The sequence below is a fragment of the Otolemur garnettii genome, unplaced genomic scaffold (genome assembly GCF_000181295.1).
Source record: "Otolemur garnettii isolate 467f Iridium unplaced genomic scaffold, OtoGar3 scaffold00145, whole genome shotgun sequence".
NCBI lineage: Eukaryota > Metazoa > Chordata > Mammalia > Primates > Galagidae > Otolemur > Otolemur garnettii.
The window spans coordinates 1,029,719-1,045,856 of NW_003852540.1; the positions used below are offsets into that span (position 1 = coordinate 1,029,719).

A 16,138-nucleotide genomic window follows, 5' to 3' on the forward strand; every position below is an offset into this window, starting at 1 on the left:
GGGGATAGCTTGAGGATCTGTCTCAAAAAAAAAAAAAAAAAGACTGAATGTAAAGGGATGAAAAATATTATACCAGGAAAATGCCAAAAAATTAAGCAGATGAAGCACTATTAATATCAGACAAAATAGAACCCAAAGCAAATGACCTTAAAAGACATAGAGATATTTATAACAACATATAGACTAGGTGCAGTGGCTCATGACTGTAAGCCTAGCACTTTGGGGAGGCCCAGGCAAGAGGATTACTTGAGGCCAGGAGGCCAAGACCAGCCTGAACAGCATAATAAAATTCTAACTCTATTGAAAAAAATTTTTTTAATTAGCTAGCTATGGTTGCGTACACCTTATGTCCTAGCTATTTCGGAGGCTGATGTGGGAGGATCACTTGAGCCCAGGAGTTTAAGATTACAGTGAGCTATGCTTGGGCCATGGCACTCTAGCCTGGGCAACAGGATGAGACACTGTCTCTTAAAAAAAAAAAAAACAAACAGAAATACCAATAAAAAAACAGCATTTAAATCCACCAAAAAAGTTGAAAAGTCAGGAACTATTATATTATGCATCTAACAACACAACTTCAAAAGATACAAAGAAAAAATTAACAGAAACGTAATGAGAAATTAAGAAAGTCTCGAGTATCACAAGGGACCGTAACATATCTTTATATCAATTATCTACAGATCAAGTAAACAAACCCAAAAAACAACTGAGGAAAAAAAATAAAAATGTTAAGATTATAAAGGGGGAAAGAAACTAGTAGTTATATATAGATGATGTTATATACATAGCAAACAAAAATAACCTACATAAATTATCAGATATAAATAAGCTTAGCAAGGTTGCTAAGGTCGAAATGTAAAATAAATATCAATTACATATCTGTAGATCTATAATAAGCATTGCCAATTAAATTTTTTTCAAATTTATAAGACTATTAAAAATACCAACACCAAGAAATAAATCTAATGCAAGATGAACACCACCATATGTACACAGTAAGTGTGGGTGTGCGTGCATATATATATACGTACATAAAAATTACTGAGAGTAGGGCGCCAGCCCCATATACCAAGGGTGGTGGGCTCAAACCTAGCCCCAGCCGAACTGCAACAAATAGCCAGGTCTTGTGGTGGGCGCCTGTAGTCCCAGCTACTCGAGAGGCTGAAGCAAGAGATTGGCTTAAGCCCAAGAGTATGAGGTTGCTGTGAGCTGTGATGCCACAGTACTCTACCAAGGGCAACATAGTGAGACTTTGTCTCAAAAAGAAAAAAAAATTACTGAGAGTATTGAAAGTCAACCTAATAAATGGAGGGATATACTCTGCTGGAAGATTGGGAAATCCAATATTGTAGATATCAATTCCCCATCAAAATTCCAACAGGTCATTTTTTGATTTTTTGGAGGGTATGAAAAGGGGGAGGAGATTTAGTGGAAACTGACAAATTCTGATTCCAAAATTTCTATAGAAATACCAAGGGTGAAGATTAGCCAAGATACTATGGTGGCTGAATAAGTAAGAAATTCGGTTTAACTAGATATTAAAACTTAGAATAATTAGAGTATAGCACTATCATAAGGACCAGTAATTAGATCAAAGGAAGAGAACAGAGGGCCCAGAAAGTGACCCACATGTGGATACTTGATCTATTACAAAACTGACACTGCATGTCACTTTGAGGAAAGAATAATCTTTTTCAACAAATAGTGCTAGGTCAACTGGATACCTATCTGGAAAAAAATGAAACTTTTCTAGGAAATAACACAGAAAAACATCTTCTTAACAGTGGCACAGGGAAAAGCTTCTTAAGACACAAAAATAAAACAAAACAAAAAATATACAGGAAAACACTGATTAATTGAACTACAGTGAAATTAAGAATTCTATGCTTCAAAAGATACCACTGAGACATTTAAAAGCAAGCCACATCTTATTTTTATGATATTTACAACACATACAACTGAAAACTGTTCCATATAAATACTTCTGCTTAAAAAAACTACTAATCAATAAAAAGAAGAAATGAGAGAGAGAAGAAGGAAGGAAGGGAAAGGGAATCACAAGAGATAAAGAGGGAGGAAAAGCAAGAGATTTGAACTGGCACTTCACAAAAGACATCTAAATGGCCTATAAATACAGTAGAATTATAATACAGTATAAATAAGGGCTCATACCATTAGCCATCCATAAAATGTCAATTAGAACCCAAATTACACATCTATACATTGACCAAGTGGCTAAAATTTTAAAAACTATTGATAACAAGTGCTGGCAAGGTTGTGGAGCAACTGTTCTCCTACACTGCTCATGGGAATATAAAATGACAAAAATACTTTGAAAAAAACTTTATCTACTAGAGTTGGACAAGCACATATCCTATGACCTAACAATTATACTCTTGGGAATATACCCAACAGAAACATATGCACAGATGTACCAAGACACATGTATTAAGAACAATCAGAATGACTTTCTTTATAATCATCTAACACTGAAAACAACTCAGTGATTTAAACAATGGAATAAATTGGGATATAATTATTTAACAGAATATAGCAATGAACGCAAATCACAGCTATACAAACAGAACAGATGAATCTTACAAAGCATTAAGAGAAAGAAACCTGTCCCCAAAGAATATCTATTGGGTAATTCCATTTTTACTAAGTTTCAAGCCAGGTAAAACCAAAATATAGCATTAAAAATCAGAACAGTAAGGGTTAGCACCTGTAACAGTGGTTACGGTGCTAGCCACATGCACCAAGGGTGATGGGTTCAAACCCAGCCCAGGCCAGCTAAAGAGCAATGACAACTGCAACCAAAAAATAGCCAGGCATCATGGTGGGAGCCTGTAGTCCTAGCTACTTGGGAGGCTGAGGCAAGAGAATCTCTTAAGCCCAAGAGTTTGAGGTTGCTGTGAGCTGTGACACCATGGCACTCTACTGAGGGCGAATAGTAAAACTCTGTCTCAAAAAAAAAAAAAAAAAAAAAAAAAAAAGAAAAAGAAAAATCAGAACAATAATCTAGGAAAGAAGAATGGATAAAGATTAGAAGGGGTAGGCCCAACAAGAATTTCTTAGGTGCTGGTAATGTCCAATTTCTTGACTTAGATAGTAGTTATATAAATGTCTTTGTTTTCTGGTAATGAACTGAACTATGAATTTCTATAGTTATACTTTTCTACCTATATGTTCTATTTCAATTAAAAGGAAAACAAATTTCGTGGATGGGCAATCTCATCTGTCTAGAAAAATTCCAAACAATTACAACATTCCATATTTCATTAAAACTAAAACATTAACTATAAGACACATCATTATACATCAGTCAGAATTTTTCTTTTTTTTTTTTGAGACAGAGTCTCACTATGTCACCCTGGGTAGAATATCATGGCATCACAGCTCACAGCAACCTCAAAACTCTTGGGCACAAAAGATTCTCTTGCCTCAGCTTCCAAAGTAGCTGGGACTACAGGCACTCGCCACAACGCCTGGCTATTTTGTTGTTGTTGTTGTTCGTTGTAGTTGTCATTGTTGTTTAGTAGGCCCTGGGCCAGGTTGGAACCCACCAGCAGCCCAGGTGTATGTGGCCGCACCCTAACTACTGAGTATAGGCGCCAAGCCAATCAGAATTTTTCAATGTTCTTTAAAATGTTTATAATTTTAAATTTTACAATTAATTATTAAGTTATTATCAATTAAGAACACATCCCAATTTCAGAAATGTTCAAATGTGTGCCCAAGAACAAAACACAGTATCATAACAAGTAAAAGATTTCAGCACGGTGCCAGACAAAAAAGCAATTTACAAATCCAAAAGCTTTCCTTTAGGTAGCAATAACCAATTTCATAATATTATAAGAGAATTTCCCACTCATAATAGCTATAAAAACCTTATAATTTTTATAATATAAAGTCTAGAAATAAGCCTAATAAGGAATTTATAAAATCTACGTAAGTTAAATTATAAATTTCAACTGATGGGATGAAAAAGGGAGGATGAACAAATAGATGGGAAAGCTCCACACTGTAAAGACATCATTTCTCCTCCAGTTATTATAAACTCAGTACAATACCAATCAAAATCCCAACAGCATTTTTCAGGGAACTTGACAAGCTCACTCTACATTCCTCAGGAAGATGAGCAATGACTATCAGCAGAATTGTGAAAAAGAGCAGAGAGGAGAATTGCCTCATCAAATATTAAAATATGTAAGATGATTTGCCCATGAAATTAAAATTTATGTGTCCAAAAAGACATCATAAGAAACTGAGCAAGGAAAAATATTTATAATACATGTAAACCAAGTACAGGTCAAGATCCTTTTTATGTATAAATAAAATATATAAAGAACGTCTATACATCCGTAAACAAAAGACTCAGAATCCAGCAAGGAGATGAATTAAGGATATGCACAGGCAACTTACAGAAGAGAAAAAAACAAGCCTAAGGAATGTGGGAAGAAAGAATAACCCTCACTAGGAATTAGGGAAATGCAACGTAAAACAATAAGATACCATTTTCCACCAAGACTGGAAAATTTTTTAAATTTTACTACATAAAGTACTTGAGGAGGATATGGGAAAATATATATTGATGTTACTGTTAATCAAAACATAATTAGACACCTATTTCTAAGGGGCAAGTTGGTAGTATCTGTATGTGTACTTCACATCACCTAACAATTCTACTTCTTTGAATAACAAGAATTTATTATTATGTGAACAAAAACATTTATATCAAGTGTGTATGTATTTATCTATCATTAAAATATAATAAACTTTTTTTAAAAGTAGGGTTCTAACTTCTAACTCTATGGGAATTTTATTTTGGATATCCCCAATGCTACCATGCAGGAAAAGTATATTTTACTTTCCCCAGATTTCCTCTACAGAAGAATACTCCAGCCTCCTGCCAAAGGAAGCATCTTGGTTGCTATTTACTAATTCTAGATAAAGTTCATCTGTTATGATCTAGGTTCTAAATCCTGACTTTCTCCTCAAAGCAGTAACTGTTACACCCCAGATACTTTCAATGAATAAAATATCTCTCAGTAAATACTTTAAGACACATACCAACAAGAAGCTTCTTTGCCACTGGACGTCGACTTGCTTCCTGTGGCAATGTCTCCTTTGCTACAAGGGGTCTCCTCTTGTTCTTTGGCGATGGACTTGGCCATCTCTCTAATGTCCTTTGGCTACCAATAGGAAATCTACTCTGAATTTCACTGAAACATTTCTTCACCTTTTTTGGTGACAGTTTCTTTTCCAGGAGAGATTCCAAAGCCTGCCATGAAACAGTCAATTATTCTCTTAGTTTACCTCACAAAAGTATGACTTTTAATCATAAAACTGACAATAAGGACTACTGAGAAATGATTATCAAAATGTCAATTTAAAAATGTTCTTATTTAGGATATCTAATTAATTAGTGAAAATAATTTCTGTAAGTTCTTTTACATGTTTAGCTCACTAAAATCATTAGCAAAAAATAATGGATTTGACTACTTTAATGGCATCCAAATCCTACTTCTAAGGGGCAAGTTGGCAGTATCTGTATGTGTACTTCTAAAAATCATTTTAAAAATTAACTTATAGTCTTCAGAATTTAATCCTAGTGCTTTTAAAATCATTTGAAAGTAATTTTAGAAATTAACTTATAGTCTTCAGAATATAATCCTATTGCTTTAAAAGCATTTTAATTTTCAACAAAAACCTTTTAAACTCAAGTAGCCTTTCGATTAAGCAAACATAGTACATTTAACATACATTTTCATAAACTAACAGAAACTTAGACGGTCCAGTGGCTTTCACTACTTGTCTACCACGATTATGGTAGAAAATCTGTGTCCCTCCTTCCTAAAAAAGGCATATCCTCTATTAAGTACTCAGCAACTTGTTACCAGGCAATGAGGGTCCAGTCTCCATGTGGTCAGTACAAATTAAGGACAACTTAACATAGCCAGGGAGAGTTAGTTCAAATGATAATAAAGCAATAAGATAATAAGCTATGAAATGATACAGTATAGCAACAAGAAAGATAAATTTCTTACACTATTTAATAGTTTCAAAAGTAGGGGAGATAAACATTCTGTTTATGAAATATTGAAGGTACTCTTGCTCAAACTCAAAATGTAGGAGAGGAACTAAACACTCTTTTGAGAACCTTTCTAAAATTATGAATATATGTTGTCTAAATTAAATAATTTGGCATATGAGTGTTTTTAAGAATAAGTTTGAAAAGCATCACATGACTTAATCTGCTGCCTGCAGTTCTGAGGCAGGGGTCCTCAAACTTTTTAAACAGGAGGCCAGTTCACTATCCCTCAGACCACTGGAGGGCCGGATTGTGGGCCCTGGGATGAGTTGGCTGCTAAGCAGGACAGGCAGTGGCAGCAAAAACACCTAGCGGGCCGGATAAATGTCCTAGGCGGGCCGCACGTGGCCGGCAGGCTGTAGTTTGAGGATGCCTGTTCTGAGGTCTGCATTTGACATTAACATTCCTGATAGTTAGTTCTATATATGAAGGTAACCAATGCAATTCATAAACATATGAGGTTGGACACTTAAGTTCTCCAGCTCATCCAAGAAAAAGTGCTACACACCTCATTGCTGAATATCACTATGGTCACCTTCAAAGTACTATCCTTGGGAAGCTATGCACTGACCAACACCAGCGCCCACTTCACCCAATTTTGGAACTCTTTTTCTAGAATGGCCATCAGAGCTGTTGTCATACGAGGTCAGACGATTAAGTTCATGAACTTGTCCTAGAAAAAGGACTTTAAAGGGTGGATTAGGCAGTGGTGTTGGTGCATAGTTTCCCATGGAGAATACATTGAAGGAGACCATAGTGATATTTAGCAATGAGATAAGTGGCACTTTTTCTCGGATGAGTTTGTGCATTTAAGTGTTTGACTTCATATTTCCAGTTCCGAACCCACCACCTTAGGTGTATATGGCTGGCGCCTTAGCCATTTGAGCCACAGGCACCATGCCCTCAAATCTTGAGATATAGCTAGAGACTTCTAGATATCATAGTTGGCATGTGCAAATCAGGAAAGGGTAGTGTTCTTAGTTCTCTTTGGTGATGGAACTGTAAAGATAGAAGGGCCCTAAAGACCACCAAGAGCTAGTTAATAATGGCACAGCTGGCATGTCATTTAGTCCAGAATTCTCTCCCCTATACCATCATTCTACAGCTAACAGCTTACTACGCTGCTAAATGAAGATCACCTTTTATTTCTGGATGATAACATATAGTGTAGTAGAAATAGTAACTGGCATGCAAGTCAGAAGACCAGAATTTGATTTCCAACTCTCCAAAAAAAATAATTTTTGAGTTATCTCACTAACGTTTGCTTCTTTAAAAAAAAAAAAATCAGTCTACAAAACAGCAGCAATAAAACTAACTAAAAATTACACTGCTACAGTAAGGATCAAATGGCATATTATGTGGTAACACAGTGCAAACTTTGGAGAACTATAAAATTAAGAGCTTACTGCTATTGTTGTCTTTGTCACCAAAGAGAACTAAGAACACTACCCTTTCCTGATTTGCACATGCCAACTGTGATATCTAGAAGTCTCTAGCTATATCTCAAGATTTGAGGGCTTGGCGCCTGTGGCTCAAATGGCTAAGGCGCCAACCATATACACCTAAGGTGGTGGGTTCAAATCCAGCCCGGGACCACCAAACAACAATGATGGCTGCAACCAAAAAATAGCCAGATGTTGTGGCGGGTGCCTGTGGTCCCAGCTACTTGGGAGGCTGAGGCAGGAGACTCGCCTGAACCCAGGAGTTGGAGGCTGCTGTGAGCTGTGATGCCACAGCACTCTACCCAGGGAGACAGCTTGAGGCTCTGTCTGTCTCAAAAAAAAATAAGATTTGAGGCTTTGGTTCTAGATAATGTATCTTTAAGTGTTTCTTCTTTCCTAAAATCAATCTAGATTAAACATTAATATTCTAATCTAAGCACTAATTTAAGAATGCTTTGGGGCAGCGCCTGTGGCTCAAAAGGGTAGGGCGCTGGCCCCATATGCTGGAGGTGGTGGGTTCAAACCCAGCCCCGGCCAAAAAAAAAAACAAACAAAAGAATGCTTTACTATTTTCCTTTTCTTTGCTAATAAATTCTTTCTTAAATGGTATGGCCAGGGGATGGAACATTCTATTTAATTAATGAACCGGTTTAAAGTTGTTATATGTTTTATACTCAAGTCACCAATTTTCAAAGAAATAAAATACATATATAGACAGAGACTAGACTGTAAAAAGGATAAAATAAAAATGAAGTGTTTCTTCTGCCCCCTGTAAAGATTTAATTTACTACTAGGTAGGAGCGTTGTCTTGTCTTGTTCTGCATAAATCCTCATGAAACTAGGCAATAGTAAACATTACTTCCAATATACTTTGAGCAAAAAAATGGAATCAATTTCATACCTCAATTTGTTGCAGAATATCTATAACCACGTCAGGAACAGAAGGATCAGCATCCAGCCTGGCAGAACAAAGTGAAAGCTGGCGGATAAGGCTGCCCAGTTCCCTATACCGAGTAGGAACTGGGTGCTCCCCGCTGTCAGTAAACTGAGTGACAAACATCTGTAAGGCTCGAATGGCTCCTCGATGGGCAGCTGCCAGCCTAGACATTGCCCACGACTGGCAATAAACAAGATGTGAGAAGTTATTTCAAAATTCAGAATTTCCGAATACTACCTGATCGTTAAGAATATTAATAATGTATCTTCTTTCTACATAAAATGGTTCCTATTGTGAAAACTTATTTATGGTAAAAGGAATGGTAAAATTTAAAGTCTTCTAATGACAAAGTCTTTTCCTTCCTATTCTCAGTGTCTTATATCAGCAGCAACAACAATATATATTCTTCAGAACATGTTCGGGCAACCCCATATTCAGAATAATGAAGTGCTATTCTCTCACTAATGGTTTCTACAAGCACTGAAAAGAGTATTAGTGCAGAGAACTCACACGCAATACTAACAAAATACTGGGAAATGTAATCATAGATAACTTAACTGCATCATACCTTCTTAGTGTGTTTAATTTTATGTGGACTCAATTTATCCAATTCTTCCTGTATTTCTTTTACCTGTTTTGTAAAGGAAAAAAAGGAAAACTTTGTACCTTTTCACTGATTTTTTTTGTAGAAAGGGATATATCCTGCCTTGTCCAAATATAACCATTATTAACTCAAATCACTTGCAAATGAGACAAGTCTCTTCACACATCCAAAAAATAGTTATTGGTTTCCAGTCAAGATGGTGAAGAGAGCACAGTGTTCACCTTCCATCCCTTGGTCCCCGATGTAATAGGAATTTAACATGATGGAACGAAGGAGGAGGTGACTCTGGAAAGGTAGGAGGACCAGAGCATGAAGTCTTACGTGACATGCTAAAGAATTTAGCTTTCATCTTCAAAGTTACAGAGAGCCACTGAAGTCTTTTAAGCAGAGGTCTAACATGGTAAGATTCATGTTTTTAGAACAATCTCTAAATGACAGCAGTGTAGAATAAAGAACTAAAATAGAACCCAAAAAGAATACAGAGCAAAATCTAAGTCAGACATATTATTTTAAACAAAAAAGTACAGTTTTTGATTTAAGCAACAAGGCCAACACAGAATAACTAGAAGCTAGCTAAAAGCTTACTAAATAAGGAATTAGGTGAAACAAACATTTTTTAAAAAATCTGTCGCAATCTGAACATGTTGGCTCACGCCTGTAATCCCAGTACTCTGGAAGGCTGAGGTGGGTGGATTGTCTGAGCCCAGGAGTTCTAGACTAGCCTGAGCAAGAGTGAGACCTTGTCTCTACTTAAAATAGAAAAATTAGCCAGGTGTTGTGGCAAGTGCCTGTACTCCCAGCTACTCTGGAGGCTGAGGACAGGGGATCACCTGAGCCTAAGAGTTTGAGGTTGCTGTGAGCTATGATGCCACAGAACTCTACCTAGGGTGACAAGAGTAGGATTCTACCTCAAAAAATAAAGAAAAAAAATCCATTGCACTCTAAAGAATGAAAATACCTGTTTATCAGCTACTAAATGTATCCTGAAAGACACTTATCAGTCTTCATTCTTTATGTTTAATAAAGAATAATCAAATTACTTATTATTTACTAAGCCTCTAATACAGTGGTTCTCAACCTTCCTAATGCTGTGACCCTTTAATACAGTTCCTCATGTTGTGGTGACCCCCCCTCCCAAGCATATGGTCACCACAACATGAGGAACTGTATTAAAGGGTCGCAGCATTAGGAAGGTTGATAATACATTATAAACATGAGACAGCTGGGAAACTAACAAGGTCCCTTTCCTCTAAGACCAGGGTTCATAACTGGGGACTAAGGGTTTCGGGGTAACTGATCTACTCGACTTACTAGCAAAAACATGTGCTGTCATGTTAGGGTCCAAGAGTCTATGACTTCAAAAAGTCAAGAACCACTGCTTAAGGAGTTCAGCCATGCACACATCATACACACACAAAGACAAATCACAAAAAGAAAAGAATTATTTGTTTACGTGTTCAGGAAATTTAGCCTCACAAATCTGTAGGAATTCATGTAACTTTGATGCTAATCTTTCTGAGACAACAGGAAAACTGAAATTTTCTAAGAAAGCAATGCACAAGGCTGACTGCCTCACTTCTCCTGGGCTTTCCACACCTGCTGCTGGAGGACGTAGAGCATTCGGGCAGAACGAACAGCTTGCTCCTGTCTCCTGACACGGATTCGACGTTCTTCATCTGGATCCAAAGCTGCTTCTAGTCTGCCTGAAAATATTTTCCCCCACGAAGGTGGATTATAAACCATATATATGAAAACTTACATTTATGAAAATTTAAAGAAATAATAAAGCTGAAGATCTCTCGTTTTATTAAGAAAAAAATAAAGTTGTCATAACAGAAAATTTCACTTATTATCAGCCAAGAAACTAGAAATGAGTAGGACTGTGTGCTGACTCAGAGATAGGAGGGACATGAAGATGTTAACATAACCAGGCGTCTCTCCAGGCCAGAAGTCCCCAAACCAAATCCCACTGGACAGCTATTTCAATGTGAAGCATTTCTTGCTATTTTATAAAAATTCTTTAAATTGAGCCAAAATCTGTTATGCTTTCTATTTTTTTCAAAAACTCTTTATCGGCCATTTTTATGTTTAGTAAGATTATTTTTACACATTCTTATCTTGAATCCAAAAGAGAAATCTTTCCTCTAACACATTAAGATAGCAAGTTTTAAAATTATTTGAATGTCTAAAATCTTCATATATTTGTCAGGATATACAGGAAACATATCCTGTATACACTGGCGTTCCACATTTTCAAAAGATTCGTTCAAACAAATTGTTTCTGGAGGATTGCCTGAGGGAGATGCAATCTATCCACACTTTCCAGCCTGTGGTTGTCAAAGACATTTATACAAACAAATTCTCCTATTAAATTTCTAACACACACATCAGAGAAAAGCAGTATTTTATTAGGATAGGTGTATTTTATAAATTTAAACATCAAGCAGTGAAAAGAGTATAAGGGTGTTTTGAAGAAGGCAAAACTCTGAAGTCAGGAGTTGTTTATGTACATGCAGTCTCATGGGAGCCTTACAGGCTAAATTATCTCCATCACTTGTTTGGGTTGCACAGTGGGGAAAATGTCCAGATTTACAGCTTGTAAGAATATAAATGGGAACTAGCCCAGACAGGGGTTTTAGCTGCTCCCCTTCCAAGGATTCTGATGCAGCCAGTCTACAGAGCAGCACTTGGGAAGCACAAATGGGCACCTTAGGTCAATGGAAAAGGGAGCCTGCAGCTAGAGGCCGTTGCAAGCTATTACCAGTACCACAAAATACGTGCAGAAAGTCAAAGTATATATTTACATGCTTTTAAAGCAATTTGGCATTTTTGTCACATTTCCATTCTAGTTTACAAAGTATTGATTTGAGACATGTTAAGAATTTAAACAAAGAAAACAAAATAACCAGTTTTTCCCCTCACAGAGAGTTTGAAAGGTCTGCTCAAAAAGTCCCCCTGCATTAATATTAGAACTGATCACCAGAACAGTGGGCCTCCTGAAGCCACTCTCCTGGCAACACCATGGCTTCTGTCCACAAAATGTGGCGGGGCCCTGCTGCAGACTGACACTAAGGAATGTTATGAGAAACGAGCCATACCACTTTTGTTATTTTTATAGCAGAATGTTTTTTGCATTATTCATGATACCACACAACATACTCTCTTCTCTTTTTTTTTTTGAGACGGAGCCTCAAGCTATCCCCCTGGGTAGAGTGCCATGGCACCGTGCTCACAGCAACCTCCAACTCCTGGGCTCAAGCGAGTCTCCTGCCTCAGCCTCCCAAGTAGCTGGGACCACAGGCGCCCGCCACAACGCCTGGCCATTTTTTTGTTGCAGCCATCATTGTTGTTTGGCGGGCCCGGGCTGGGGATTCGAACCCGCCACCTTAGGTGTATGTGGCTGGCGCCTTAGCCACTTGAGCCACAGGCGCCGAGCCTTTTTTTCTTTTTCTCTTCCCCTCTCTCTCTCTCTTTCGCTCTTTTTTTTTTTTTTTGTGATTTTTGGCTGGGGCTGGGTTTGAACCCCCCACTTCCAGCATATGGGGCCAGTACCCTACTCCTTTGAGCCACAGGCACTGCCCATCTCTCTCTCTCTCTCTTTTTTTTTTGAGACAGAGTCTCAAACTGTCACCCTGGGTAGAGTGCCATACCATCACAGCTCACAGCAACCTCAAACTCTTGGGCTTAAGTGATTCTCTTACCTCAGACTCCCAAGTAGCTGAGACTACAGGTGCCCACCACAACACCCAGTTGTTTTTTTTTTTTCTTTGTAGAGACAAAGTCTCACTCCATTGCCCTCGGTAGACTGCCATGGCGTCACACAGCTCACGGCAACTTCCAACTATTGGGCTTAGGCGATTCTCCTGCCTCAGCCTCCCGAGTACCTGGGACTATAGGCGCCGGCCACAACGCCTGGCTATTTTCTTTCTTGCAGTTTGGCTGGGCTGGGCCTGAACTCACCACCCTCAGTATATGGGGCGGGCACCCTACCCACTGAGCCACAGGCGCCGCCCAGTTATTTTTTGTTGTTGTTGCAATTGTCATTGTTGTTTTAGCTGGCCCGGTCCAGGCTTGAACTGGCTAGCCTCGTATGTGACTGATGCCCTCCCAGTGAGCTACAGGTGCTACCTGTTTTATTTTGTTTTTAAGACAGAATCTCACTCTGTCATCCTGGGTAGAGTGTCGTGGTGTCATAGCTTACAGCAACCTCAAACTCTTGGGCTCAAGAAAGCCTCTTGTCTCAACCTCCCAAGTAGCTGAGACCACTAGTGTTACCACAACACCCTACCCGTTTTTGTTTTTCTTTCTATTTTTAGTAGAAACAGGGTCTTATTCTTGCTCACACTGGTCTCAAACTCCTGAGCTCAGCCTCCCAAAGTGCTAGGATTGTAAGCTCGAGGCACCACACTTGTCTCACACAAACAGACTCCTTAAAAAGACCCACAAGAGAAATTTCTTTCGGGCTTTAGTATGTGGAATAATTATTTTCCTTGCACTATTGTTTTTTCTATTTTCGACTTTCTAATTCTGCAACTGATGACAGTTCGCTCCTTAGCTGGTTCCTAGGAAGCTCAGAAACACATACATAACTATCCCTACTGTATATTTTTCCTTTCCTAAGTTTTTCCTATGCCACACTATCCTCATGTACATATTTTTATCTTGTTCAATCACAGGTGTTTCTTTGTTACCTTAAATTCTTTATGTAACATGCACATATGTACATATGCATATATTAAATTTAAAATGCAAATGAAAATTCTACACTGTGTACTATCCCAGCACAATAGTTCCTTTTGATGATTAACACTTTACTCCTTGCAGTCTGAAAACTGAGCCTGATTCCCTACTTATTAGCTATAGTGGCCCAAATTTTCCACATGGAATCAATCTTCTACTCCCCAGGAAAATTCAAGAGCCCTGAGAAGACCAAAGAATTATAGAAAACAATATATTATATACCTTTCTTTCTATTCTACCCTGTGGTCAGATATTTCATACATATACCCACAATGTCCCTTGTCACTAGTGTGTACTCATATAAACAGTACCCAAAAAGAGGGACTCTACCTAACAAATTCAAATATTGTGACCTGGTTGTTTATACTCTCACATTAACCTAAAATAAATAAATAAATAAAATAAACATACCCAAGTGAGAACTGGTTTATCTACAATACGCATACAGTATGCTCTTTTTCTGAGAAAATTAAAAAGAATTTTGCCAGAAGGACTACTGGAAAAAGAATTAAAACATTACAAGATTAATTCACACTCAGATGCCAGGAGACCTAAAGTTCAAACAGCAGGTACCTAAGGTTCAGATGGCGGCTCCCGCAACTCCTCTTTCAGTGCACATACAGAGTGAGCCTACAGTGAAGGAGCTCTTTCATGCACCTCTGCTGGTAGGCGCTAGGGCAGAATAGACTCTTGGGAGAAAGAACTCTCCAGACTCCAAGTCCTACTGTCCTATCATGAGTGCTCACATCTTAGTGAACCAACACAAAGAAGAAAGGAATGGAATTAGTGGTAGGGTACGGGAGTCCTGAAAGAACACATTTGGACTATCCTGTACTCATGACATCAGGTCAAAATGAAGAATCTAATTTTTCTCACCTTTTTTAGTTACCTCTTCAATTTTGTGGATACAACTGCTCAATTCTTTCTGAAGACGCTGGACTTCTAGTAGGCTTTTCTGTTCATTTAAGTTTTTGTGGTCACTTATCCCGGGATGGGGCTGACAGAGTCCTGGATCACGGGTGGGTGGCGAATTTGGCATGGTAAGACTTGAATGTCCTCGGTGAGGCGTGTACAGGTACACCTGGGCACCAGAGCTGGAGATTTCTACTTTGGATGGCTGGTGGCTGCACTGACAGACTTCTTGACTCTTTGATTCCTTCCTTTCCACTCTGTGGTCAGATAGTTTATACTTAGTATGTCCACATCTCTGTGAGTTTTGGGGCTGAATTCTAAGATGATGCTCCTTGATGCGTTCTTCGAATTGTCTTCGTTTAACATCTCTTTTGGCTAGGTGCACAGCATAGCTAAGTCTCTCTTCTGATATGACGGAAAATGAAACAGAACTGCATAGGTCAGGATCGACTCTACAATCTGCATCTTTACAATGGTATGATTCATTGTACGAATGCTTCAGTTTTTCAATTCTAATTGCATGTGGGCAAGAATATCGGATTGCCAAGTTGCTTGGATGTGTAGGAACATTCCTATTAAACTGCAGCTGGTTCTTCAAAAAGTAAATAAAAGTAGGCAGAAATTAGAGAAATAACATATTACATAGTTGGTATATGTCAATAGGCAAGTTTCTAAAATTTCACCTACCGAGTTTTAGTGCTAAGGAGCATTTCTCTGTTGCACTGGTAGAACCGGCCACTTTCCTAAACAAGTGATTCATCACATACCCCTGGTTCTGTGGTACAGTCTTACATTCTTAATATCTTCTGGAACCATCCTCTAAAAGTCAACCCAAAAAACTTGAAGCAGCAATCTGTAAATCTCTCAACTCCCCTGTTACAAACTTTCATCCTGCTTCCAAATATCAGGTTCCAAGGATCATTAGGACTACTATGATAAACTATACGCCAATAAATTGGAAAAACTAGAAGAAATGCATAAATTCCCACACACATCCAATCTACCAAGACTAACCCATAAAGAAATCCAGTAACAAATAATGAGAAGCAATAATAAAAAGTCTTCCATCTAAGAAAAGTCCAGGACCCCAGTGGCATCACTGCTGAATTCTATCAAACATTTAAAGTAATACCGACCCTACTCAAACTTCTCCAAAAAAATCAAGGAGGGAACATTTCCAAACTCATTCCATGAGGCCCACAGCACCCTGATACCAAAACCAAACAAAGACACAACAAAAAATGAAAACCTACAGGCCAAGATCACTGATAAACACAGATGCAAAAACCCTTAACAAAATATTAGGGCTCGGCACCTGTGGCTCAAGCGGCTAAGGCGCCAGCCACATACACCTAAGGTGGCAGGTTCGAATCCCCAGCCCGGGCCCTCCAAACAACAATGATGGCTGC

At 38.2% G+C, this 16,138-nt stretch overlaps 1 protein-coding gene across 4 annotated transcripts in view; it reads right to left on the bottom strand.

Annotated features, from left to right (window-relative positions):
* Positions 1–16,138, bottom strand: part of KIAA0753 (KIAA0753 ortholog) — a 65,413-nt gene that overhangs the window by 39,830 nt on the left and 9,445 nt on the right. For 3 of the 4 annotated variants that reach the window (XM_023518730.1, XM_023518729.1, XM_003799031.3), the window contains 5 exons: positions 14,694–15,321; positions 10,674–10,780; positions 9,042–9,104; positions 8,438–8,653; positions 5,074–5,284 (listed from right to left, as the gene is read on the bottom strand). In XM_023518730.1, the coding sequence (XP_023374498.1) occupies positions 5,074–5,284; positions 8,438–8,653; positions 9,042–9,104; positions 10,674–10,780; positions 14,694–15,321 (1,225 nt within the window). Of the gene's footprint in view, positions 1–5,073; positions 5,285–8,437; positions 8,654–9,041; positions 9,117–10,673; positions 10,781–14,693; positions 15,322–16,138 lie in introns of those variants that run through there. The other variant, XM_023518731.1, reaches the window with a different exon arrangement.